General features: G+C 41.6%; 1 protein-coding gene across 2 annotated transcripts in view; it reads right to left on the reverse strand.

Annotated features, from left to right (window-relative positions):
- The window catches only part of LOC148039084 (flagellar WD repeat-containing protein Pf20-like), a 232,084-nt gene that overhangs the window by 118,768 nt on the left and 87,824 nt on the right, over nt 1-25,492 (reverse strand). For both annotated transcript variants that reach the window (XM_087674970.1, XM_087674971.1), the window contains 2 exons: nt 20,319-20,438; nt 19,872-20,125 (listed from right to left, as the gene is read on the reverse strand). In XM_087674970.1, coding sequence (XP_087531096.1) covers nt 19,872-20,125; nt 20,319-20,438 — 374 coding nt within the window. The remainder of the gene's footprint in view (nt 1-19,871; nt 20,126-20,318; nt 20,439-25,492) is intronic.

The raw sequence follows: 25,492 nt of genomic DNA on the forward strand, positions 1-25,492 counted from the left end.
AATAGAAGGAATACCCAACTCATCATCAATGCTCTGTTCTGAGCCACTGGATTCACCATCCACATAAGAGTGACCTGCATTCACATCAAACATGGGCTGATCAACCTTCTCTTTTCCTTTTCGTGATACCTACATACCACTATCTGCATTACTTTGAGAAGATTCTCATGATCTCAATCTGCCTGTCCATGGCGAAGAATGTGAACCACTGCTAGAGGACGCTCCAGGTCCACTAATATTTTGTGACTGCTGCTGTGAATTCTATGCAGCATTACCATTTTGTGCATCTACATCATCAATCACATTTACTGGTTTATACCAGCTACTCATCTCATCAAAAACAACATCTCTGCTTACTGTAAACTTACGAGTAGAAGGATTATAGTATCTATACCCTTTTTGCTGCAGAGAGTAACCAATAAAGATGCACTTCTCAGCTTTTGGATCCAACTTGGATCTCAACTCATCTGGCACATATACATAGGCAATGGAACCAAAAATTTTCAAATGAGAAATATCTGGTTTCCTACCAGTATACCTCTCCTCTGGAGTCATCCCATGTATTGCTGCAGTGGGAGTCCTGTTCATTATGTAGACTACTGTAGTAACTGCTTCAGCCCAATAAAAATCTGGCAAGTCTTTTTCATTGAGCATGGCACGAGATACCTCTCCAATATGCCTGTTTTTCCTTTCTGCAATTCCATTTTGTTGTGGGGTATGACTGCATGAATATTGCTGCTTTATGCCATGCTCCTGTAGGAACCTTGCAAACTCATTTGAGAGGTACTCTCCCACTCCATCTGACCTTAGGCATTTTATCTGCAGGCCTGTTTCTTTTTCAACCATCGCTTTAAGAGTTTTGAAATGCCCAAAAACTTCACTTTTCTTTTTCATAAAATACACCCAGACTTTTCTGCTATTGTCATCAATAAAACTGACAAAATAATGACAGCCTCCAAGAGATGCAGCTTTAGTTATCCACACATCAGAGTGGATTAATTCCAATGGCTTCTTACTCTCTTGAACATGTCTAGGAAATGATTTCCTTGCCTGTTTTCCAAACTGACAGGCTTCACATACCTTATGCATTTCTGCAACCTTGAATTTAGGCAAACCTGCAACAATATTTTGGGCCTACATTGATTTAAGTCGCTGTACATTAACATGACCAATGCGTTTATACCAGATATCAATATCTGCAACTACACCGGTCCCATGTGCAAACATTGCTGCACTCAATTCAGACATGTCTGCATCCAATGTAAACATTCTGCCCTTCTTCTTTCCTTTTGCTATCAAGCGACCTTTATTTTTCATATCCTCAACAAAGCATCCATGAGGATTAAATCTGACCTGCAAGCCCTGCTCAACCATTTGACCAACAGAAACCAGATTCTTGGTGATATTTGAGACTTGAAATACATCGGACAGATATTTCTTTTTTCCATCGTGCATAGACAAAGGAATTTTTCCAATCTACACAATACGATGTGCAGTATCATCACCAGTCTCCACAAATCTTGGTTTTTCCATTTTTCTTGCATCCTCTATCCATTCTGCATGACCTGTCATGTGGTTTGATGCACCTGAGTCAACATACCATACATCATTGCTTTCTTCTGCACTTGTCACAGAATTGTTCATGTGCTGCACCATAAACAAGTGCTCATTTCTGTCATCACCCTGTCTACTAGAAGATGCATAATTCCCTTGTTGCAGTATTCCATTCATGATGTCATTCTGCTTTTTATAGCAGTCTTTAGTCATATGACCCATTTTACCACAGTAGTAGCATTCAACATTATTGTTTGCATTTTGGCCTCTTTGCCATCCACCACGACCTCTTTGGCTCCCCCTGCCTCTAGAGTTACCACGTCCTCCTCCATAGGACTGGTTTTCTTGAGTTTGCTGCATATTTTGATTTCTGCCACGGCCTCCAAGTCGGCCTCCTCTACCTCTGCCTCTACCTCTTCCAACATTTGAGTAGAAGACAGCTTCTTTTGAAGTTCCTCCTGAAGAAGATGCACCACCATTTCTCTGCTCCTCAGAAATTAGAAGAGCAATCAACTCCTCAAAATCAGAAAATCTTTCACGGACGGAAATGGATGTTCGGAACTGTGCATAATCCTTTCCTAGACCATTCAAGGTCACGGAAACTAAATCATCATCTTCCACTAGTGACCCAATGGAAGCAAGTGCATCTGCAATCTTCTTCACCTTCATGTGGTAGTAGTTTATGCTCATACTTTCTCTTTGCACATTATGCAACTCTTGCTTGAGCTGCATTTTCCTAGCTTGCGTATTTGTGCTATACATTTTTGACAAAGTATCCCATGCCTCCTTTGACGTACTTGCATCCTGAATATGCACAATCATAGAGTCTGAAATACTGATAGACAGCCAATACATAACTTTCCTGGCTCTCTCATGCCATGTTTTGAATGTCTGCATTTGCTGTTGATTGGGAACATCAGGAAGAACTGGTTCTTCTTCATTTCCTGCAACAAATTCCCAATATCCTTTTCCCATAAGGAAATTTGTCATTCTAAACTTCCATGCTTGGAAGTTGCTCTTGTCAAGCTTTTCAGTGACAATCTGTGAAAGAGAATCAGACGCCATTACAGAACACTGCAAAAAAAATTCTGTCACTGCAAAGAACACAGCTTCAGCCTCACAAGGGCAAATCTGCAAAACTGACGAAAGTGGTATTTGACCACACAGTCACTTCCTAGTGACGATTTTGCATCAACAGGCAACAGGGATGATTCTGTAACTCCCAATGTCTCTGCGTACAAGCATACGATGCAATTTCTACAGTAACTTTTCACCGACCTGTAGAACAGTGGCTGCACAGCATAAAACTGGGCCTTTTCCTGAGTGCGTGCAGAAAACTTCCGCCTCCAAAACAGGCCCCGAAATGGCCTCAAATCAAAAAAACAAGGTCGCCAAGGGCTAAAGCCTTCTCCCACAACATATATTGCCCTCTTGCTTTACCGCGAAGGGCGTCTCAACCTGAGACAATGCACTCATGCACTTTCCGGCTGTGCTACCTGCAGAGATCTGCTCCCAAAACAGAAAATGAAAGCAACACTGCTCCTCTTACCAGAACACCACGAGCTTGGCTTGCTTTCTTGAGCTCCTTACCACAAACAAGGCTCTGATACCAAGTCAAGATTGTGGGAGAAAAGGAAGGAGTCTCACTTGAAGCTTTCTTGCTTGCACAATGGGGGAATACACCCAAGGGTGGAGGCTGAAAACAGTTTTCCTCTTCTTAGTTGTGTAAGCCAAAAAGAACTCTCGTACAAAGAAATAGAAGAACCCTATATATGGGTCTCAAACCAAACTCAACTAACTAAGGTGGCATACTAACTGAGCCACGAACTAGAGTAGATAAGGATAGCTATCATGTAGCTATTATTCATGGGCGGTGTACCAACCGCGTCTGCAACTGACAAGTCGGTGACATAAATACACAACGGTCACCCTGGCGTAGCACGAGTGGAGCTCGATATCTCAACAGGGACCACTGCAGTTACATGCTTACAGTGATTCTGATTGGGTTGGTGATTATGATACACGTCACTCCACTAGTGGCAATTGTTTCTTTCTTGGCTCTTCTTGCATTTCTTGGCTTTTAGCAAGAAACAATCCATTGTTGCCACATTGTCATGTGAAACTGAATACAAGGCAGCTTTCACTACCAGAGTTAAATGCGTATGGCTTAGACGCTTGCTAGCTGATTTGGATGTATCTATTACTGAGCCTACTCCTTTGTTCACTGACAGTCAGAGTGCCATTGCAGTGGCAGAGAACCCAGTATTTCATACTCGCACGAAACACATTGAGATTCACTATCACTTTGTCAGAGAGAGGCTACATGCAGGTGATATTAGCCTTGTCTATTGTCCTACCACCAATAATGTGGCAGACATCTTCACCAAAGCTCTTCCTCGTGACAAATTTGAAGCATTTCGAGATGCTTTAAATTTGATATCCTTTGGTGGTGGATGATCCTTGTACTCTTGATCACTCTTCACTCCAGGGGGGTTTGTTGGGTATTTGACTCACGCCTTACTTACACCTACGCTCATATGGGAGTGTCAGTGATCAGTAGGACACTGGGGCACTTTTTACTCTCAGTAGGAGAGGTTTTTTTCCCCAGACTTATGGTTTTATTGTCGTATGTACTTATGTGCTTATGTTACACACATTTGGGCACTTAGTGTGTGTCGGGTGTGAACACCCCCTACAACCCTAAGGTTTAAGGGTTGTACTTTGTACTTTCAGGTTACACTCATTCAGTTTAATTCTCTTGGGTGTCGTGCTTCAACTCTATCTCTCACTCTCACACTGTCTACTGAATCCCAGCTGTACCTCGATCCTCCCATCTCACAGACTCTTCAACATCCCCACGGGGAGAGACAATGGAGAAGCTAGAGAGTATTGACTGAAATGGGACTTGAACTTTGGCTGTCAATCATTATTTCATTGTACCTAAGTTATCACATTGGATTGCATGTCTTTCTGTTTTGAGGTATTTGCGATATACCTACTCTTATGGCCTGACTTATGGTTTTGGTTTATATTTGTAGGGACACACAGATTCTAATTGGGGAGGGGATCTTAACACTCGGTATTTCTATGGTGCCTACATCTTTACCTTGGGCATGGCTCCCATCTCTTGGGCTTGCTATGAGCACTAGACAGTGGCAGCTTCCATGGCCAAAGCTCAATATAGGGCTCTCTTTGATGGTACCACAGAGGCCATCTATTTAAGGATTTTATTGGTGGCACTTCAATTCCCATGTGTTGTACCAATTGTTCTCTATTGTGACAACCAAAGTGCGATTAGACTAGCTGATAACCCTATCATTACACCTCGGACGTGGCATGTTGGAGTACATTTCACTTTACCAAAAAGAAGGTTGACCTGATATCATAAGCCTGGACTTTGTGCCTTCATCAAGCAATTTCATAGACATATTGACCAAGCTCGGTCAACCAACCAGTGCTACAACACTTACTACCCAAGATCAACTTAGGTGCCTCATCCCACACCTCTTCAGATTGACGGAGAGAGGGTGTTTGTCTCCAACTTTCCCCTCTAATTTGAGAGAGGGCAACTTTTATGTCTTAATGGTGACAGGATGTTGATTACAATTTTCGATTCAAAAATTATCTATATTGTACTGTGTATCTTCATCTGCATCATCACGATGACTATGATTGTAAAAGAGCACTTGGCCAAGTGAACAATTCCCGTATGAAGGGACTATCCAAGTGGCACCATTGCATCACATTTACATGAGCATGATCACACTTGCATTGCCTCTTGTATAACTCCATTGCATTGGCATTCTATTCTTGTAGATATGCATTTGTCCATTTATTCTTTTGTCTTTGGAGTAGTCGACTCTAGATCCACCATATTCATAGCATTACAAATGGCAGTCTTTGAGGCACTCTCCCTTGCTTAGCTTATGTAGCTTGCTTTTTACACTTTTGTTTTTACCTCTCCACAAACCCCCCATAGATGTTTCTCATACTTTCCCTATTGCCTTCGTCATCGACACCCAATAGTGATTGGAGTAGGTTTATTTGTTTTGTAAAGGTCTTGGGATTGACCATCCCTATCTCCTTTTGGGACACTGTTACTCAATTGTCCAAAAACTTTTTGAAAACACTCACTCAATTATAAGTCTTTTGAAAAACAAAACAAAGCCCTTAAAACAAGTCCATTGGATTTCCATCCACCTTTGCAAGACTTAATAAACCATTAGATAGCCAACTAGCACCTCCTCTCTAGGGTGAACACTCGAGCTCCCTTCGTAAGATAACCAGCGTCTCTGTAGTTTTGAAAGGTCACTGGTTGGACAACCAACATGCATCCATTGCCCAATGCCTTGGTTGCTTTGGGGTGGACGCCTTAGAAAAAAGACGAGAAAAAAAGGACTTCGCCTTATTTACAATCCCTTTCTCGTTTTAGTTTTGGGCCTGAGAGAGGGTGTTGAGCTGAATTATCATTAACCTCCATTAAAAAACCCCAAAACTTAACTTCATTAATAAGTTTTAAGCATTCTTTTAAACCAAGAGTGGTTTGGGAGAGTTTCAGTGTCCCACATGTAAACCCTAATTTGAGAGGCCCCAAACTTTCTATAAATAGATAGCTTGCTCTCCCATACCAATCTTGTTTTTGCAATTTGCAAGTGCAGCAGCTTCACTACCCACATCTTGTTCATGCGGGTATCTCAGCTGAAGCTGCCCATGACTGTCTACCACTCTCGTGCTTGTTTCCAACCTTCCTTGGCATTTTGTTGTCCACATCAACTGTCACAGGCTGCCAAACCAATCCCAAAACTGTGTTTGCTGTCTGACTTAGATCCAGCACTTAGATCCGACATCTACTACTATCTTTGCTGCTGCCAAGACATCTTGGAGGCTGCCTTGTTGCATTTCGGGATCTATCACGGGTATGGCACACTCTCTAACTCATTACCTTTGCCACAGTCCTCGAGACACGAGAGTTAAAGGTACAATATTCCTTTACTACATAGTGTGTTTGCTAGATGTGTTGTATTATACAAGTTCATTCATTTATGGTCTTCACTATGTTCATTGTATTTGTGTTACACTAACCCTAATTGTGTTCTTTCAGAAACTTAGCTCTAGTTATGCAACTTTTCCTTTCTTTTGTCCATGTGATGCATGTGTTAGGATCACAATATTCTATCTATTGGATTTCATAGCCCACTTTGGCCTCTTTAGAGATGCTAGTATCGGGAGGTTCAGTAGTGGGTCCCAACATGGCTATTTAGTACTCTATAGCCACTTGTCCAACCTCCTAGGGAGCCTATGCTATGGATTCATCAACTCTCATGAGTCTTCTCACTCTTTCTATAGAGTGTCTAAGTCTCATAGTGCCAAAGAAGCCTCTATTACACCCCCAATTCGAGTCTAGAAGGAAGCTCTTCTGTGGAAGTTGCACTCAAATCTAGCTTCTCCACTCTAGCAACATGCACCATCTCAGCCAACAATCTACAGCCTTGACATCTCTCCTACCTTTGAATTGCGGCCAATAAAGGTCTATCAATCCTCTCCCCCTCTAAAAGGCCAAGTATTGTCCTTGTGGCTTCCTCCCTACAGAAGGTGCCAATCCCCTCTAGAAGGTTTAGCACAAATGGGTGAATGGTCCAAGAGAGTAATGCCATGAATAATGCCGACTAGGCTATCCATATCACAAGCCAAGTCATCCACAAACAATTGTCTATCTTGGAGAAAATCTCATCTCCTACACCCTATCTCTCCTAGAGAATTGAAGCAAGCTTTTAGATCTACCAAACTCTACTGTGACCAAGGACTTGTCAACTACTCCCAAAAATGAACTTCTCCCGAGCAGCCTGCTTTCCTCCTATGATGATCTATGTACTCTTACCCCTCCTATCCTCTAGAGTCTGCATCATATTGAAGTCCCACCTACTATCTAATGCTACGGTTATGTTCATTTGGGATTTGCATTGTTGAGATGTTTGCAATCACACCTGCTTGAGTCTCTTTAGATGGAGCAGTGAGGGCTCAAGACAAGAATCCCATAAGAGCACAGTAGGAGAATGTGCTGCCTAGACTTTCCTATAAAGCATTGTACTTGCTTCCTTTTTTCAATGATATGATAGTACTCTTTTCTTTTCAGTAAAGTGTCTATGTCATTGTCCACACACAAGATTGTATTTATGAGTCCAAGTCTCAACTTGGAACCTAATTCACTTGTGTGACAATTAGTCTTGTATGTGTCTATGTCTTCATGAGTTTGGTCTTCATCCTTCAACCTCCATAGCTTCGGCATTGCCATGTCCTAGATCCATGTTTCGACATGGCATCAGAGCCCAGTCGGGCATGGCCTAGCTCAGCTCAACTCTCATGACTTAACTTCCAGCTCCATTCTCACTCATCTCAACTCAGGTCCAACTCATGAGTGCATCTCCTCACTTCATCTTCACTACACTCTCTTGAATGCCATAGCCAGTCAGCACCCTACCTTGTTGGAGCTCCTGGATCTCTCCATCCAAGCAATATTTTCACAAGCTCTCTTCTCAGAAAACGTTTATCTACTCCTGGCACAGCTCCCTATCGTGTCAAAGTCCGACATTGGCCAACCATAGCTCTAGCATTTCAAGAATTCACTGTTGCGTTTTTTGAACAGGCGCAGCCTGTTCGTACGTCCCTACACCTCCTGCGCGCTGCAATTTGGGCCGCCACCATGGGGCTTTGAAAGCCCATGACAGAGGCTTTCTAGTCATATAAAAATTTTGGGAAATAATCAAGTCTACAATGCACAATGAACAAAAAACCAGGCCAGCACAGAAACCCTAATGAAGACTCCATATCCATTTCATTTCAAGCTCTCTTTTTCACTTAAGTTTCTCACTATTCCAGTCAACTTAAGTTTCAACCTACTAAATCTAAAGTTCCCAGCATCAAATCAAGGAGGGTAAGAATTGGATTTGGAAAATCTTGAAGTTTTTGGAAGATCCAAGAAGATGCAAGCACAGTGTCTATTGACACTCATTAAGTGACTTTTGCCACTTATGTCCTTTGACACAGTCAACTCATTGGCTGATCTGATCTGAGAATTTTTTGTGCTGATTTGCTACTACTCCAACCAGCCAATATGGAAAAAAACTCTCCAACAGCTCGCTTCAAAAAAGTCGGGTTTCACACCTGGCAAACCCGCATCAAACTCATCCTGATGAAGAAGGGTCTATGGGCCATTACCACTGGACAAGAAAAGAAGCCTCGGGATGCAACTCTTGTAGTTACTTGGCAGAAGAATGATGACAAAGGACATGCCATCATTAAATTGAAGTTGGATGACAGCTACATCCATCATGTAGATGCTTGTGACACATCCCATGACACTTGGGATAGATTAGATACATTGTTTGGTGCACAGTCCAAGTCCTCAAAGTATGGTTTATTGATTGAATTCTTTCGACTTGATATGAAGTCTAATGCATCCCTGGCATCTCATCTGAACTAAATGGAAAGTCTCCTAACCCAACTTACAGGGATAAATCTCAAAATGGATGAAGATATTTGTATGGGTGTTTTGCTAAAAAGTTTGCCTTTTGACTATGATAGTGTTTCAACCACCTTAATCAACATGCCAAACCCTAAATTGGTTGACATTAAAGCTTCTTTGCTAGAGGGAGGAAAAGAAGATAAAGTCAAAGGAAGAACCAAGCATCTCTAAAGATGAACAAATGTTGTATGTCAGTAACAGGAACAAAGGAAGAAAGGACCGGCTATTTTGTGACTTCTGCAAAAGGACCGGACAAACTGAGAAGTTCTGTCATGCTAGGAAGAGGTTCTAAAAGGCCTATCTAGTTTTTCTTATAAAGAAGAAGAAGACCATGGAGTAAAAGAAGAAGAAGAAAAAGAATAAGACCACCAGGAGAAGGACAAACCTCATCAGTCCTTCTATTCTAATGGATCTTTTTAGCCTTGTATTGCCTAGCCCTAATGCTTCTGACATAAGCTTCTAAACTCCTCATATAACCTTGTACTACAGCATCTATATACTTTGTGAGGCCCCTATTACAACCTCTAGATGTCCACCATGTCTTTGGTACCCACACTTAGCCTTTTCTGCGATAGACTCTGGTATTTACCAAGTTTGTGGTGTGCCCGTACTTTTCAAGTGGTTGCTCACTAAAGCCTCTACACACTTTGTACTTCTGGTTGTGATTAAGGAGTGTTGAGATGTTGGCAATCACACCTACTTCAATCTTTCTGAAAGGAGTAGTGAGGGCTCAGGACAAGAATCCCATAAGCACGGTAGGAGAATGTACTGCCTAGACTTTCCTATAAAGCATTGTACTTGCTTCCTTTTTTCAATGATATGATAGTACTCTTTTCATTTCAGTAAGTGTCTGTGTCATTGTCCACACACAAGATTGTGTTTATGAGTCCAAGTCTCAATCTTGAAACTTAATTCACTTGTGTGACAGTTAATCTTGTTTGTGTCTATGTCTTCATGAGTTTGGTCTTCATCTTTCAACCTCCGTAGCTTCCGCATTGCCATGTCCTAAATCCATGTTTTAACATACACAACGCAAAAGCTCATGTTTTAGATGCAACTCCCAGCCTTGGCATTCCATTAAATATTTATCGAGCATGTTGCTTCCTTGAAGATGTTGCCAAAATCTCACTCAATATAGAATTTGCCTACTATCAATTCAACATAGGATTCCACTTTGTATGTGAAAGCACTTCCCTCCATGTAAACTTGAGACAGCAAAGACAATAAAAATATATGAACATTTTGGTTGCCATTAACACCATCCCACCATAAGGCAAGCGAAAGATTTTTGCCATGGATCAATCCAAGCTTTTCCAACAAAGCCCTTATCATTAAGACCCAAGAATAATGAGGCATACATAGAACCTGGAATAAATCCCATTGTAAGGACAACATATGCAATTGCATATCCGAGACAGGCCCCACCCATCCATTTGGTAGTGAGCTGATTCTCAGAAACTCAAAGCCTGACCCCCTTTTGTTACCCTATTTCTTCCATAACACGAACCCGATGGGTTGCATGAGTAATCCAAGGGATTTTTTTGACAATAGCATTAAAGGTAATAACAAGGAGACCATGAAGATCACAACTTGAGCTAACTTCAAACAGATATGCGATGGCAAACCCTTAGATTTCCAATAAACAAATCTATCCTTAATCCTTCTATAATTCCACTCCAAGAAGGTGTTTGGAGCTACATCAACTCCGATAGGATATCCCAAGTGTCTGGTAATAGTGCCACTGCCACAATAAATAACTTTGCCTGCTATCCAAGCTCATGCAAGTGTTCCTCTGTACAGCTGGTTAGGGCTAATTTCTGTATAGTAACATCCATCCCTGAATCCAAACCAAACAATTTCCATGCATTCATAGCTCCACACTATCCTTGTCTGCATGTCAAAACATAAATGATTCATCATCTTTCAAGCCCACAATTCAGCCATCAAATACCAATTTTTCAGATAAAAATAGCATAGCATGAGTAAAAATAGTGGCCAATAGTCGGCTAAGTGGACATCCCTATCTCAAAGCATGCTTCAAGACAATGAGATCAGTAACCCCACCATTTTGCATCATCCAAGCAACTAGATTCCTAGTACTGATATAAAACACTTTTCAACATTCCAAGTCCAAAACCCATAGCTTGCATAAGCTCAGCCCGAAATGACCAGCTAACATGATCATATGTTTTCTCTATATTAGACTGAACCATCACCACATTTTGATCCAAAGTCTCAGCACAGTCAATGTCAATCTGGGCACTAGTGATATTATGTAAGATATGTCATTCCTTAATAAATACATGTTGATAGGGAGAAATAAGAAATGGTGATGTGCTATGGTATATCCATTATCTAGGACAATTTTCATGAGCTTTTGGATTGTCTTACATGGCTTTATTAGCTTTTTGTGTGTGCCTCCACATCTGCTATACTCCATCATGAGGAGCTGGTTTTGGCTAAGCCAACCTGTGGCAATCAAATCCTTTGTTGAAGTTGCCAAGGAAACCGAGGCAGAACTGGAGGAATACCACTAGATAGACGTGGTAAGGAAACACAAGGGAATCCCTAGCAACAAAGTTGAGGTGATGAATCCTACATGGGAACACAAGGCCAAAAGGTGTGCTTGAATACATATATAGGTTACTAGTCGGGAGCATAGTTTCCAAGAAACTCTTTTCATCAGGTTTGGAAACGCATTTCATATCTGGTGTTTCATAAATGTACTAGATACCTTTAGAACTTTCAAAAGCCCTACCATTAAAAAAATGTCTTGAAATTTTGTAATCAATATTTAATATGGATTCTTTCTATACAAGGTAATCAATATCTGCATCGATTACAAGAACTTTGTTTGAGTACTCATTTATGATGCATGTATATATTAATGGCTTCTTCTATAGTTAAAGCTAATTTTGGTCATGGATAATGGACCACAAAGCATGTAGATATTCATGCTATGTTGAGCATTGTCTAAATCATGAATCATGATTAAACTGTGTTTGCTACATTACATGAGCCACATTCTGTGTGTATATGAAGTCTCATAGTTCTTTTACATCTTGAACAAAATCCATTTCTAACTTTTACAAAACTCAAATGAAACCTATAAAACTATTTCTTACCTCTTATTTCAGAAACCTCTAGCAACGATAGTTGGGAGGAAAAGGGCAGCACACAAGAGGATGCCAAAACACTTGAAGTCAACATTGAAGGTCAATTGGGAGGAAAAGGGCAGCACACAAGAAGATTCCAAAACACTTGAAGTCAATATTGAAGGTCAAGATGTGCCTATCATGAATGCTTGGAGGGTGGGTAGAGATGCACTGAGAGAAAAGGTCTCAATCATCATTTTAGTGATATTCATTAGAAGAGGGCCTTCCTTTCGAAAAGAAAGATGCTCAAGGACAAGAAGATATACTTAGGCAAAGACCTCACACCCACCCACAAGCACACCAGAAGGAACACAAGCCACAAGTGCTTGAGGCTCAAAAGGAAGAGAAACGGGCAGTTTACGAGGATGGAAAAGTAACCCTCATAGAAGATCAGCCTGCATGATGGTGCATGGTCTCTGAGCCCTTGAAACTCACCTTATGGAACTACCTACGAGACCTTGAAACTCCTCACCTAGAACTAACTATGTAATGGGGCAGCTCTAGCAACAAAAGGGCAAGTCATTGATGATTATGCAAATAGGTTTTGGGAGCCACATTTAAAGGTCCCACACATCAAGAAAATCAACAGATTTGAGAAGCTTAGGAAGTTTCAAAGAGTTATGCATTTCAAACTTTGTATTGCTCTTTATCATTACCATTTTCCTAGTCCCAAGAAACTCATTGACCATGTTGAAACATGGGAAATGAAGCATAATGACAGCCAATCATTTCAAATCATTTCAATACTCCTCCCCCCAAATGAGGATTTCAAGCCTTCATGTCACTATTTCATAGCTACATGTTGTTAGCAAGAGTTGAGAGTTAGTAACACCTTAGTTATGCAAATATGTGTATGACTACCTCTATCCTCTCACTATAGATGGATTTACTAAAGGGAAATATGCATGCAAACACTTGCAATAGAAGGGTAATTTAAAGGCTAGAATTGAAATTCGAGAACTAAAACATGTTGCCTATCGGCCAAAAACTAAAACATGAGCGGGTAAAGTTTAATGCCTCTCCCCCCTAAACAAATCTCTCCCCCTTGCCAAAACCCAATATTTATTTACTTATTTATTAACGATTGTTCCCAAAACACATTTCAAAGTTTCAAAAGCATTTCCAAAACCATGTTTCCAAAATAGGGGTCTGAAATGCCTTTTTTGATACTATGCCTGTATCATATGCCACCCACTTATCCCCTTTCTTATCAAGCCATCCATCCATTTGTATCAATCAAGCATATGTTTACCGATAAGACTCATTTTAATGGGTCTAAATTTACCACTTGGTCTAACTTAATGCACATATCTTGGATTCCCAAGGCTTGTGGGAACTTGTTCAATAGCAGGAACCTTAGTCTAGCCGTCGATAGTTCTCATGTGAGGTAGTTCGCTCTTGAAAGATTAGAAATGTCATAGCTATAGTCGAGTTCATGTAGGATCTTATACTTCAATTTCACTCTCAACTCCACTACGCTTGCATCTAAGTTGTTGGGCACATCTAGTCAACCATATGTAGCTCATGATCGTACCGGATGAACCAACCTTGATCGTGGGCTCCAAGAGTTTGAAATCACTAGGAGGAATGATTTGAGTATCAAGTTGACTAAATATCAATGATTGCTCTCGCTGAATTCGCCACCACTAGCTTACTCAAGTTAGCCAATGATCAAGTCACTTTGTTCATGAGTAAATTACTGTAAAGATGTTTTAATTTCATCCAACAAGTCATCTCATGGCCCCAATTACCCACCTTGTATGAGTTTGAGTGTTATCTATTGTGCTACACTCATTTTTTAATCAATTTCATAAGAAACCCCAATATTTAGAGGGGGCCTTGACTTCTCTAAAGGTGAAGCAAGGTGGTGTAAAGAATAACTCCAAGATTGAGTCACATACTGAGCAACAAAGTAACTCCCCTCCAAGATTAAAACAAGGTCAACAAAATGTTCCCAAAAAGAATAGGCATTATCATCATTGCCAAAAGACTCGCCATTTTAACGACGAGTGTTGCTCAAAGGTTAAGGGCAGTCTCTAGACCCTCGTTCCCACCTAAGAACTCAAGCGCATTAGGCGAGGGTACTTCAGCTCCACCTCCACAGCCAAGTAGGGGCCATCTTCCACCCAACATGGAGACCCGGTAGTCGCATGGTGGCTAAACTCTCCACCCCACTCCACCAAGGGGGCTTGTTGAGCTAAAAACACATTACAAACAAACAACCCCAAAACATGTAAATTATCAAAAGTCTCATTGAACAAGGAGTGGTTCTAGAGTGTTTCTATCCCATTAGCAAAATGCTAATTTGGGGGGATCCTTTTGCATCTATAAATAGACAAGCTTCCCATCATTTTAGCCCTATCCTTACATGCAAATTCTCACTCTCACGTGCAGATTTCAGCCATCAGACCTCATCAACAAGCTGTCCAACCCCTAGTGACTGTGGCCCTCGACCTTCCAGCACCTGGTGTGTCATCTTCAGTTGCTGTGTTGCTGCCTCGAGCCTTCTTGCTGCCAACTGCTTCCCCAACAACGACTATTGTTCTATCTGCATTTGCTGTCCTTCCAGCCAGGCAACAAGTTGCCGCCCCTTCTAGCACCTAATGCAGGCTGCGTCTTGCTGTCCAGCAAGCTGCCCTGCATCAACACTCTTCATTATTCCAACTGCGCCTAACTGTCCTTAGCCTTGGGTGATTGGTTCTCAGCTCGTTCGGGTGGTACACTGCTGCGTTTACCAAATTTCACCCCTCCAGATTGCGGCATTTTGGTGACCAGCCTGCTACCCTACACCTTCCCACACTCCTACAGCTCCAACTAGTGGTTTCAGCACTCAGGATCCATCTTCAATGGATGTCATCACTCATTGCTTTGTCCTTGAGCATTCTATACACTCTCGCATTCATTTACTACATTGATTGATTCCCTTCAGCGTTCTCTTCTCTCTTTGTTTGTGTTTGTGTTTTTGCATTTTCAGTTTTGAGTTTGAGTTTTGCGTTTAGGGTTTGGGTTTATTGTGTTAGTCTCTGAGTTATTGTGTTTAGTCATGTTTGTACATCTTGTGTTTCAAACCCTAGCATACCTCACATGTATTAGAGCCACTGCTCTTTTAAATAGTATCCTACAATATTGTGGAGGCTTGGTTTTGTGAGAGATAATGGACAACATAACCATTTCACAATGTCTCAGGCTCCTTGGGATCTTACTATGTCTTATCAAGCTTCACCATAATTGGAGCCCTAAGAACGCATTATGGTCTTAACGAGGAAGACAACCCTTCACCTTCACCTTCACTTTTCTTCTCCTTTTCCTAGCTTCAAGACATGAGGAGTTTGAAAAATTCATACACTTCAAGTATGGTCCAAATTACCTACCAACTTTCCTATGACATCTAGACCCATTGGTCAAACTCAAGGAGGACATACAACATTTAGGACAAGTGGTAAACCATCTTCACCATCTCAGCCACACCCAATGTTAGGTTCATATAACCGCTTTGAGTCATATGAATCAAAACTCTCTCCTATTTCTCCTTTTGGTCATTAGAAAATTGAGCCAAAGAAGATGCCTTTAGAAAATAAACTGCGTTATAAAGGACCACTCACTCTTGAAGAAACTTCCTGTACAACGGAGGTGCCACATGTAAAGAAAATCCCTAATGCAAAAACATAAATGAAAGTGTACGACAAAGCATAAACTCAACAAAACACAATTAGGGTTACTCAAAAATAAAGAAAGAAAGAAAAAAAGATCTATTAACGTCTCTAGAAGGCCAAAATGACTTATGAGACCATAAAATACAATTGATATCATCATCTCTCATCAGAGAAGAAAACAAAATTATGTCTAGGTCTACATGATAAATTGAAATGGAAAATGAAAAATATGGAAAATTGAAAAAATGAAAAGAGTTAGAGTATCTCCCTCTCAGTGTATGGAATTCACCAAGACTTTGCAAGCTACCTCCAACCTAGTCGTCGTGGTAATCTTCGTCTATAACATGCAATCGTGACACCAATGTGTCGCATGAGCATGCCTATGTTGCCGAGTACCTATGGTGTCATGCTCTTCATAACGCTATAGCTCTGTCTACTGTGATACGTCTACTGTGATGCCACCTGATGATGTCCCTCCCTGACACCTATCAGTGGGAGATGTAGTGTCTAAGGTAGCAGTGGCAGAGGAGTCAACTATACTGAAAAAGTTTGTAATTGCTCTCTGAAGGGGTGGATGTGGCTGGGGTTGCCTCCGATCTCGTAACAATGGTGCTCTGGGCCATTGGAGCTTCATTAAGAAAAGGCCCAGACGTCTCTGATCCTCAAAGTCCATCACCCATCTTAGTGATCCAAAGCCTTCCTTAAAGAGGCAATGGTAGCAGCCTCGGATATCATAGTATACAATGCATCTACAAATGTAGTGTTCCTCCATCTCTAGCTCCCATCCACAAAGCTGGCACATCCTCTCCTTTTCTGCAACATGGCTCCATTGACTTATCTCAATCATCAGCTATGACGTGATGAGGTGCAGATTTGTCCAAGAGCAACTCGAAGCCCATGAGAAAGTTGAGTATCCATATATCTTGACCTCACTATGAAAGTATCATGGGAAAGCTACAAGAAGTAACATTGGTGTTGTGCCATTTTCGTGCCTAATGGGAAAAGGGGCTTGGACCAAGTCTTCTTTGTCTCCACTTTAGTGATGTCTACTCTGATCACTCCATTCAACTCTGAACGGCTGAAACTCGAAGTGGGACAATCAAGGTTGTAATCGAACGGTGGCAATCTATTTATATTCATGCCATGCAAGTTCAGCCACATGCTCATATGTGCATACCAACATTGTCTATCTCTCACTACTGCAAGCTGTCTTGAAGACTCCAAAGCTAGCCTAGGGTATCCGTCTTTAGGGAGCTACCATATCCTCTGGAGGAAGGTGATTGCCTAGAATAGTGTCTCCACTACCACCCAACTTTGCTCGGATGATCTCTTGTGGTACTGAGGCTTTCGCCCTTATCATACATGCTATCATCATGATCAGCAGTCTCTCAATGTGTTTCTAGCCATCATAATGTTGTGCTTCAGGTCCGTTACAGTCCATGAGAGATGCTTGTCTAGTATGATAAAGGCTTGGACCCCAAATGGCTACTCCATAGAGTAGTGTGGACATAACTAAAGTGTTAAAGAGACACAATTCAGTATGGGGCTCTTGTCTAGTATGATAAAGGCTCGGACCCCAAATGGCTACTCCATAGAGTAGTGTGGACATAACTAAAGTGTTAAAGAGACACAATTCGATATGGGGCTCTTAGGAACTGTATATGTACACATTGTCGGTCTAGAGTGCCCAAAGCTACATATGCCAGTGCAAGCCTAGCCTCTGAAGTCTCCTTCCATGAAAATTGTGGCCCTTTGAAAGTGACCCCAAGGTATACATATTGTATAACCATTTCCACAGACTGACCATCATACATAAAGTGATGCTCTGAGTATGTCACCCAAGCTATAGAGGTGTTAAAGACCATAATTTTAGTCTTTCCAAGATTAACCTTAAGGCCTTTCTCTTCACAAAATACATGCAATGCATCCAAATGTTGTTGTAGCCCCTCAAGTGAATTTGAGATGAGCACAATATCATCTGCATATAACAAAATTGGGATCAATACCCCAGCCAAGCTGGCTCCCATACCACCCCATCTTTGTATGTAATCTGAAATCTCATCAATGTACAATCCAAATAGAAAAGGAGAGAGTGGATAGCCTTGTTTTACACCAACCATGCTAGACACTCAATCTATTGTGCCTCCAAGTACTCGTACTCTACCTATCACGGTCTTATATAATGTATAAATACACCACTGCATATCCTCTAGAACCCCAATGGTTCACAACCTTTGCATGAGACTTGCATGTGGTACCGTACCAAAAGCTTTGTGGAAACCCATGAAGCAACAATAGATTTTTTGCCTTTGTGATCATCCCTCTTCAATCAAGGCCCTCAGAGTGAATATATGGTCTAGTGTATTGTATCCTTGGAGGAAGCCAGCTTGTCCTGCAAACAATATCCCCTTTGTTTCAACCCACCAACTCAACTCATTCTCCACAACAAAGGCATATATCTTCGCTAGCATATGGCAAATCATAATAGTGCGGTAGTTGTTAGCAACCAATGGATCTCCTCTCTTAAAAATCGGCACTATTGTGTGGTCACACCAACTTGTTGGAAACCCCTCACATACAGCTCTACTGAAGATATTTGACAAGATAGGGGCCAATGCAAAACATGCATGTGCAAAATGTTCTACCACAAGGTCATCTTGATCATGTGCTCTCCCATTCTTTAACCTCCAAATGGCATACCTCACCATTTTTTCCATAAAGAATCCACATTGTATTGGCCTAGAGTTTGATGGACAAGGAATTTGCTCTTGTGATGGAACATCATGCAATGCACTAGCATGTTCATGCCATACCATAGGTGATGTCAACTGAATTGGGGATTATCTACCATGAAATTTCATCCATGCCTTATTGCTGTCCCTGCTCAAAAAGAGTTGATACATCTCAAACTCTAGTTTGGCTAGATAATCCCTCTTCTTTTTCCACACAAGTCGACGGAAGACATTCCATGCATGCTTGTGTGTGCATGTCCCTAGTATAACATCCCTCTGTAGGTGGGTCCTAGTCTGTCTGCACTCATCATTATACCAAGCATTTTGAGGGCCAGTGCATCTGTGTGGTGTAGTAGAGCCCATCTTACATGGGAATGTCTCTATAGCTGCTGTATGTAAAACCTTCATTAGAGATTTAGTGACATCCTCTAGTGGTTCATGCTGGTCTAGCTGGCTGAAGCCATCTCGTACTACATCACTATAGATATGCGAACTTCGTTCTAGAAAATCATAGTGTGGAAATGTGTGTACCTATGTGCATGTTTCCTATATTTCACATGCTGATGTTAGGGATCAGTGCCGGACAGGCAAAAGAGTAGGAAATCTGCAAAACGCAGCCTCCTGAGGTGTGCACAATCTTGCAGAACAGACATGTGGAAATGGACAAGGCAACAAAAGGTGTAGCACCACCATAGGGTAGATCATAGATCATTATTAGGAATACACATGTTGAGGCAAAGTACAAAGCAGTCCTGTAAGGGACTAATGGAAAAGGCAAGAAAAGGTGTAGCAACTGAGATCAGCTGTGACATGTTGTCACATGTGAGAGCTTGGGCAACATGTAGCCTGGATAGTTCTCAGACTATTTGAAGTAGTTACAAAATTTCCTCAAGTAGCCAGTTACCCTTTCGTGCAGTTTATGAGATGATGCATATTAATTGCAAGGTGGGCTTTTCTGAAGTGAATAACATTTTTCTTTGTCTTTGTGGAGGCTAAAACACCAAAAGACAAATATGGCTTTCCATTCATGGAACTTTCTTCTCCAGTTTTTTGGGACCAGATGATAGTTTTAGCATTAAAATTCAAGCACAGATCTATAATCCAACAACTGAAGCTCTGGCATAGATTGTTTGAACATTAAAAATTAAGCAGGATCTATAATCCAACAACTGAGGCTCTTCCATCTATCTCATCAAATCTAATGATGGTGATAGACATGTGTAAGGTATAAAAGCTACATGATAATATGACTTACTTGCTTATAGGCATGGAATGACCTCTGAAGGTCTTCTGCAGGCTGAAGTTTTTGACAGGAGCTGGATCAACATGCTGATGTGGGGTTGAATTGCTTAGTTTGGAGCAAAGAGGATCTATTCTTGTGCTGGAATGAATTTCCCTTGTCGTATGTGGTTTTTCTGCCTTTGAATCCTTTTGTGGACTGTCTGATTTCGATCCACAGCAAAAGGACAAATGGTCACTATTATTCTCCAAGTTTATTGTTGCAGCAACCTGTAGTATTGTCGAGTGAGGGTTTGAGAAATATCTTCATACAGATATACAGACAAGATGTATTTCTTAACGTCATATTGATGCCTACTAGAACCATGAAATATACTTTTCTGCATCAGCAAACGCAGAAACTGAAAAAATCAGAATTTTACAGAAAGAAAACATTTACAAATCCACAAATGAACAACCTTACTTGTTCCTGTAATCTGTCTCTTTCAAGCATTAGGAGGGCTTTCTGTCTCACAGCAACCTCATATTTTCGTTTTAACTCCCTGATAATTGGTTCATATTGAGCATAGTGTCTCTGCAATCTCTGTTTTTCAAGTGACAACATAACATTTCAGATTTCCGGAGTCTGGAAAGGTATGTGAAGTTGTCCAAGTTTGTCTGTGCATCAACATTCAATGATGTATGACTTCAAAACAACAATCCACATTAAAATTGAGGTCTGACGAGAAGAACCCTCATTCATATGGACGAGATTCCTACATCTTGTTTATGGTATAAGTATACCAATACAGTCTCTGTGATTTACAAACAACTCACCATTTTCCCTACAAGGAAAGACAGTTCTGTTAATAAACACATTAGTAATAGACATGTGTAAGGTTAAAAATATGAAATACAAATAAGTTCCTGATTTGGCCACTCTCTAGAGAGAATGACTGGTACAAGTAAAAAAGTCAGTATGACCAGCGCAAGTGCTGTAAAATTAGTCAAGCTGGCTGTCTACAATGGCAGCTTATATGCTCCAAGGAAGTCAGTAGTCTTTCTCATCTGCCTGTGTCAAGGACCTCTGTCCAAAGATGAGTAAGTGTCTCAAAAGTATGTATTGCACTCTCCTGCAGTCTACTCTGGCAACTCATGTGCGGGTCCAATTGTTTATGCCCAACCGAATCTTACAAGTGGGGCCCAGAAGTCAGATGTTATGCAACCTGCTTGAATGGAGATTGGAAGCACACAAATAGTTTTCAATGAAGGGAAGTGGCTTGAAACTTCAATTATAAATGTATGCAAGTAAATAAAAATCATATGAGGGAAGGTAAAGGGTGTTTGCCTCCAAATAGAACAGTGATACAATGTGATGTACTGTGTTTGAAGGCAACTGAGATATTCTGGACCATAAAAAGAGAAGTAATAGCAGGCATCACTTATGTTAAGGAGGATTACACTAATTTTTCCATGGGCATGTATCACATCAAAGTCGGATTATGTTTAGCGCTTGTTCATCTTGTAGGGAGAGAGTCATTGAATAGAGTGAACCTGTTGAAATGATCAGGCCACCCTACCCTGCTGTCCCTGCACCCTCCTCACCACCCAGCACCCCTACATGCTGTTATGATGTGATTTCTACTTACATTCTCCTGCCACCCAACCGATTTTCCTTCACCACCCAGCTTTCTCTCCTGCCACACCCAGCTGCTCTATCCTGTCACCCACCTGCCTGCAGTCTGCCACCCACCACTGCCTGTCCTGCTCCACCTGAGAGCTACCCTTTATGGAACCCTCCACCCAGAAGTGCTGCAATGCCTGCACTTCCTGGCCACCCTCAGCCACCTCTCCTGCCCCAGAGTTGCTCCTGCCAGAAGCTCCCTTATGTCCAGGGTGTCACCCCAATAACAGCCTCCTCCACAACAGCAGCCTTCCTCCACTGCCTAACCCAAGCCTCTTCCCTCCAACTCTTTAGTCTTCCTTTCCCTGAAGGCTCCAGGTTAAGCCCAGCAGAGTTTGGATATGCACAAATCCAAGATAAATCAGCCTATCAATCTGAAGGATCAAGCAAGACTCACAAGGTAGCAGCCGTTCCTCCGCCATCACCAAGGTACTCCAATGCAGCCCGTGGTCCACCTCCCACAAATGTCTTCTCCCATATTTGTGTTTCTTAGAACACAGAGCTTGCCCCCATGGACAGAGTGGCAGCCCTTGAGGCATCATCTATGGCCTACTGGGTGATTGAAGATCACCCTCCTTTACACATCCTAAAAGAATCCATCCAGGCACCTCTTATTGGCCCTCCAACGTGGGCTACTCAAGTGGTATGCTTGGGAAAGTGATAGGGTGGAGTTTAGTTCATCCTTGAGAAAGGCGAGAGTTGCAACCACTCCCATCAGCAGCAGGCTATCAGTGGCTTACTTCAACAAGTGGGTCAAGGGTAGGGATTATTCTTCTCTACGAAATGGCACTGCCATCACCATCTCTTTCCCTCACGTTTAGTACTTCACCACCTCTTCCTATTGAGATTGGCAACATGTTTGGTCGTGTTATCTAGAGAGATAGGACTTTAGCAAACCTAGTTTTGGAGGGAAACCCTCAATTATCGTTTGTTGGTGTCATTGTCCCTACCAGCTCTATTGACACCCTCCTTGAACAATTAGGCTTCCATCCATCTTGAGGATTTTTAATACATCTAGTCTCCTACTCAGGCCTTCCTAGGCAGTGCTTGGCTTGCAGGATCATAGGACATCTCACAACAAACTACCCTAGGACACAAAATAGTAGACCTTTTTTGAGGCAAGGGAGGCAGAAGACCCAACCTTGCATCACAAGTAAGAGAGGGCACCAAAGACAACACAACTACCAAACAAAGAAGGCCAAAACAGAGAAAGAGAGAGCACATATAAGATGGACATGATCTCCAAGCATTTACAGGATTTCCACCCCTTCCTTGCTCTTCATTCGTATCATCGTTGGCAAGATTGGAGGCTTGTAGGTCAATTACACCTAGACCACACTTTGATCAACCAAATCTATCATCTCTTGATTAGAGATCGTTAGTGGCTGGTAGCCAAGGCTAATGTTGTTTGGGGCTTACACAAAAGCATGGGGTGGTGGAAATAAACTGTTATGGAAGGATGGCTTAATAAGAACCCATTCAAATGCATAGTCTTTCTTTGGGGATGCTGATAGCGACATCCACTGCCAACCTTAATGGCGCACTATACTTCTTGACAGTGGATGATTTTTCTAAATACATGTGGGTGTACTTTTGAAAGCATAAATCTGACACATTCACCTATTTCTTATCATGGGTGCTGCTGGTGCATAACTGTGTAGACCATATGAGCAATGATTCTAGTGGTGAGTTTATCTCCCACAAGTTCACTGAGTTTCTACAAGAGTATAGTATTTATCACCACCTCACCTCTACCAACTCCGTCTCTAATAATGGAGCCGTAGAGCATAGGAACTTGACTGTGGTGAAATGCTTGAATGCGATGGTTCCTCAAATGACCCCCTTCAAGGCATTTTTTGGCACTCATCCTGTCATTTCCCACTTCAGAGTCTTCAGATGTCATGCTTACATGCACACTCTTGATGATAAGATAAAAAATCTCATTGTCTGATCTGATCTCTTTTTTCTTGTTGGCTATCCCTCTAAGGCAAAAGTCTATCATTTATTTGATCCTCCAACAAACAAGGTATTGTCTAAACAAATGTCGCCTTTTGAGGAATATTGTGCAATCCACTGCACTGGTCTCGAAGCCAATTTCTCCTCCTACCATATCAAAGATGTGCCATCTAAGCTAGGTTTACTACCCACTCCCGACCCACCTATAGAGTCTTTAGTAACCAAGCCCCCTCCACGAGACCCATGTTACTAGCAAACCATGTTGGATTTAGATATCCTTCCAGAAGATTCCACTTGAAGAGCCCCAGAAGATCTACCTGGCTTGCACCTAGTGTCTCACTTGCGTATGTCTCTACTGTACATTATACAATGTATGTTGAGTCAAAGAGCTAACAGGAGGCTCTAAAGCATCTCCAATGGTGAGAGGTCATGGAAAAGGATCTCGAGAGCATTGACCAAAATAAGACTTGGACTTCCATAGAAAGCCATTGGGACCAAGTGGATATTTAGGACTAAATTGAAAGCTAATGGAATGTTGGATGAATACAAGGCTTGCCTTGTCGTTCAAGGTTTTCAACAAAAAATTGGCATAGATTATAAGGAGACCTTCGCACCCATTGCACGGTTGACTTTTTCCATTTGTTGGTTGCACAAGCCGCTCATTATGGTTGGCCGCTCTATCAAATGGATGTTAAAAGTGCCTTCCTAAACGATTATTTGGAGGAGGAAGTCTACGTGGAGCACTCTCTCGGATTTCCTTCCATTTACCATAAAGACAAGGTCTTTCATTTTGCAGAAAGCTCTTTATGGATTGAAGCAAGCACCGCGTTTCTACTTCCATATGATGGATGAGTTTCTTAGGACTCATGGTTTTCATTCTACCCCTTATGACTTGAACTTACATATAAACGCTAGTTCAAAGGGGGGCAGCTATATCCTTCTATACGTTGATGATTTATTTATCACTGGCTCAAATTTTGCTGCCATAGTGGATATATTGGTCAGTTGTCCTATCATTTGGGGATGGAGATAGTTCGATTTAGCAATAAACTTTTGTCTCTCAAAAGAAGTATGCCCTTCAATTAGTTGAGTAGTATTGAACCAATCAAATGCGACCTATGGCCACACCTCTTAATCCCACTGTCAAGCTTTCTAAGGACTCGCTAGGTCAGCCCTTTGATGAGCACACCTATAGATAAGTTGCAAGGAAACTTCTTTAGTTTATTCACATTAGGCCAAACTTGCATATCCTTTCTCTTTACTTGATAAGTATTTCAATGCACTAAAGATGTCATTGAATTGCTTGCATGCATACGTTGAGTTACATTCGATGTACTTATTCTTATGGTCTAACATACAGTCATGGTTTGCTTTTTGCAAGGTACATTGAGTTGTGGAGATTCAGACACCCACAACATTCTCACTGTGGTTAAAACTTTTCTTCCAACATGGATTTCATTTCTTGGTCAAGCCATAAACAGGAGACACTGGCCATTTCCATAGCTAAGGCAAAGTATCAAGCCCTCTTTGACACCATAGAGGCTATCTACCTGAAGGGCTTGCTGGCAATATTTCCCTTTCCATGTGCTTCACCAACCATCCTTTGTTGCGACAACCAAAGCACCATTGCACTAGTTGGTAACCCGATAATCAGCCCACGGATGCAGCATGTTGGTGTTCACTTCCATTTCACTAGAAACTAGGCTGAGCTAGATACCATCTACCTAGAGTTTGTGCCTACATTAGACAATTTTGCAGATATATTGACCAAGTCAATCAACCAACCAGCTCTTCAGTACTTGCTACCCAAGATCGATGTGGGTGCACCCTCCTCTACTACTTTTGATTGATGAGGGGAGGATGGTTCCCTCTAGCTTTTCCTTCCACTTTAAGAGAGGGCAGTCTTCTTTTGAGGGTGACAAGATTTCGGTTCATTATTGCTTCATAGGCATTTCTTTATTTGTACATTGTATCACTATCTGCATCCTCAAGATAACTATGATTGTAAAAGTGTGCTT

This window comes from Lygodium microphyllum, chromosome 3 (assembly GCF_053477565.2).
Source record: "Lygodium microphyllum isolate KBCC chromosome 3, Lygodium_microphyllum_v1.1.10, whole genome shotgun sequence".
NCBI classification, from domain to species: Eukaryota; Viridiplantae; Streptophyta; class Polypodiopsida; order Schizaeales; family Lygodiaceae; genus Lygodium; species Lygodium microphyllum.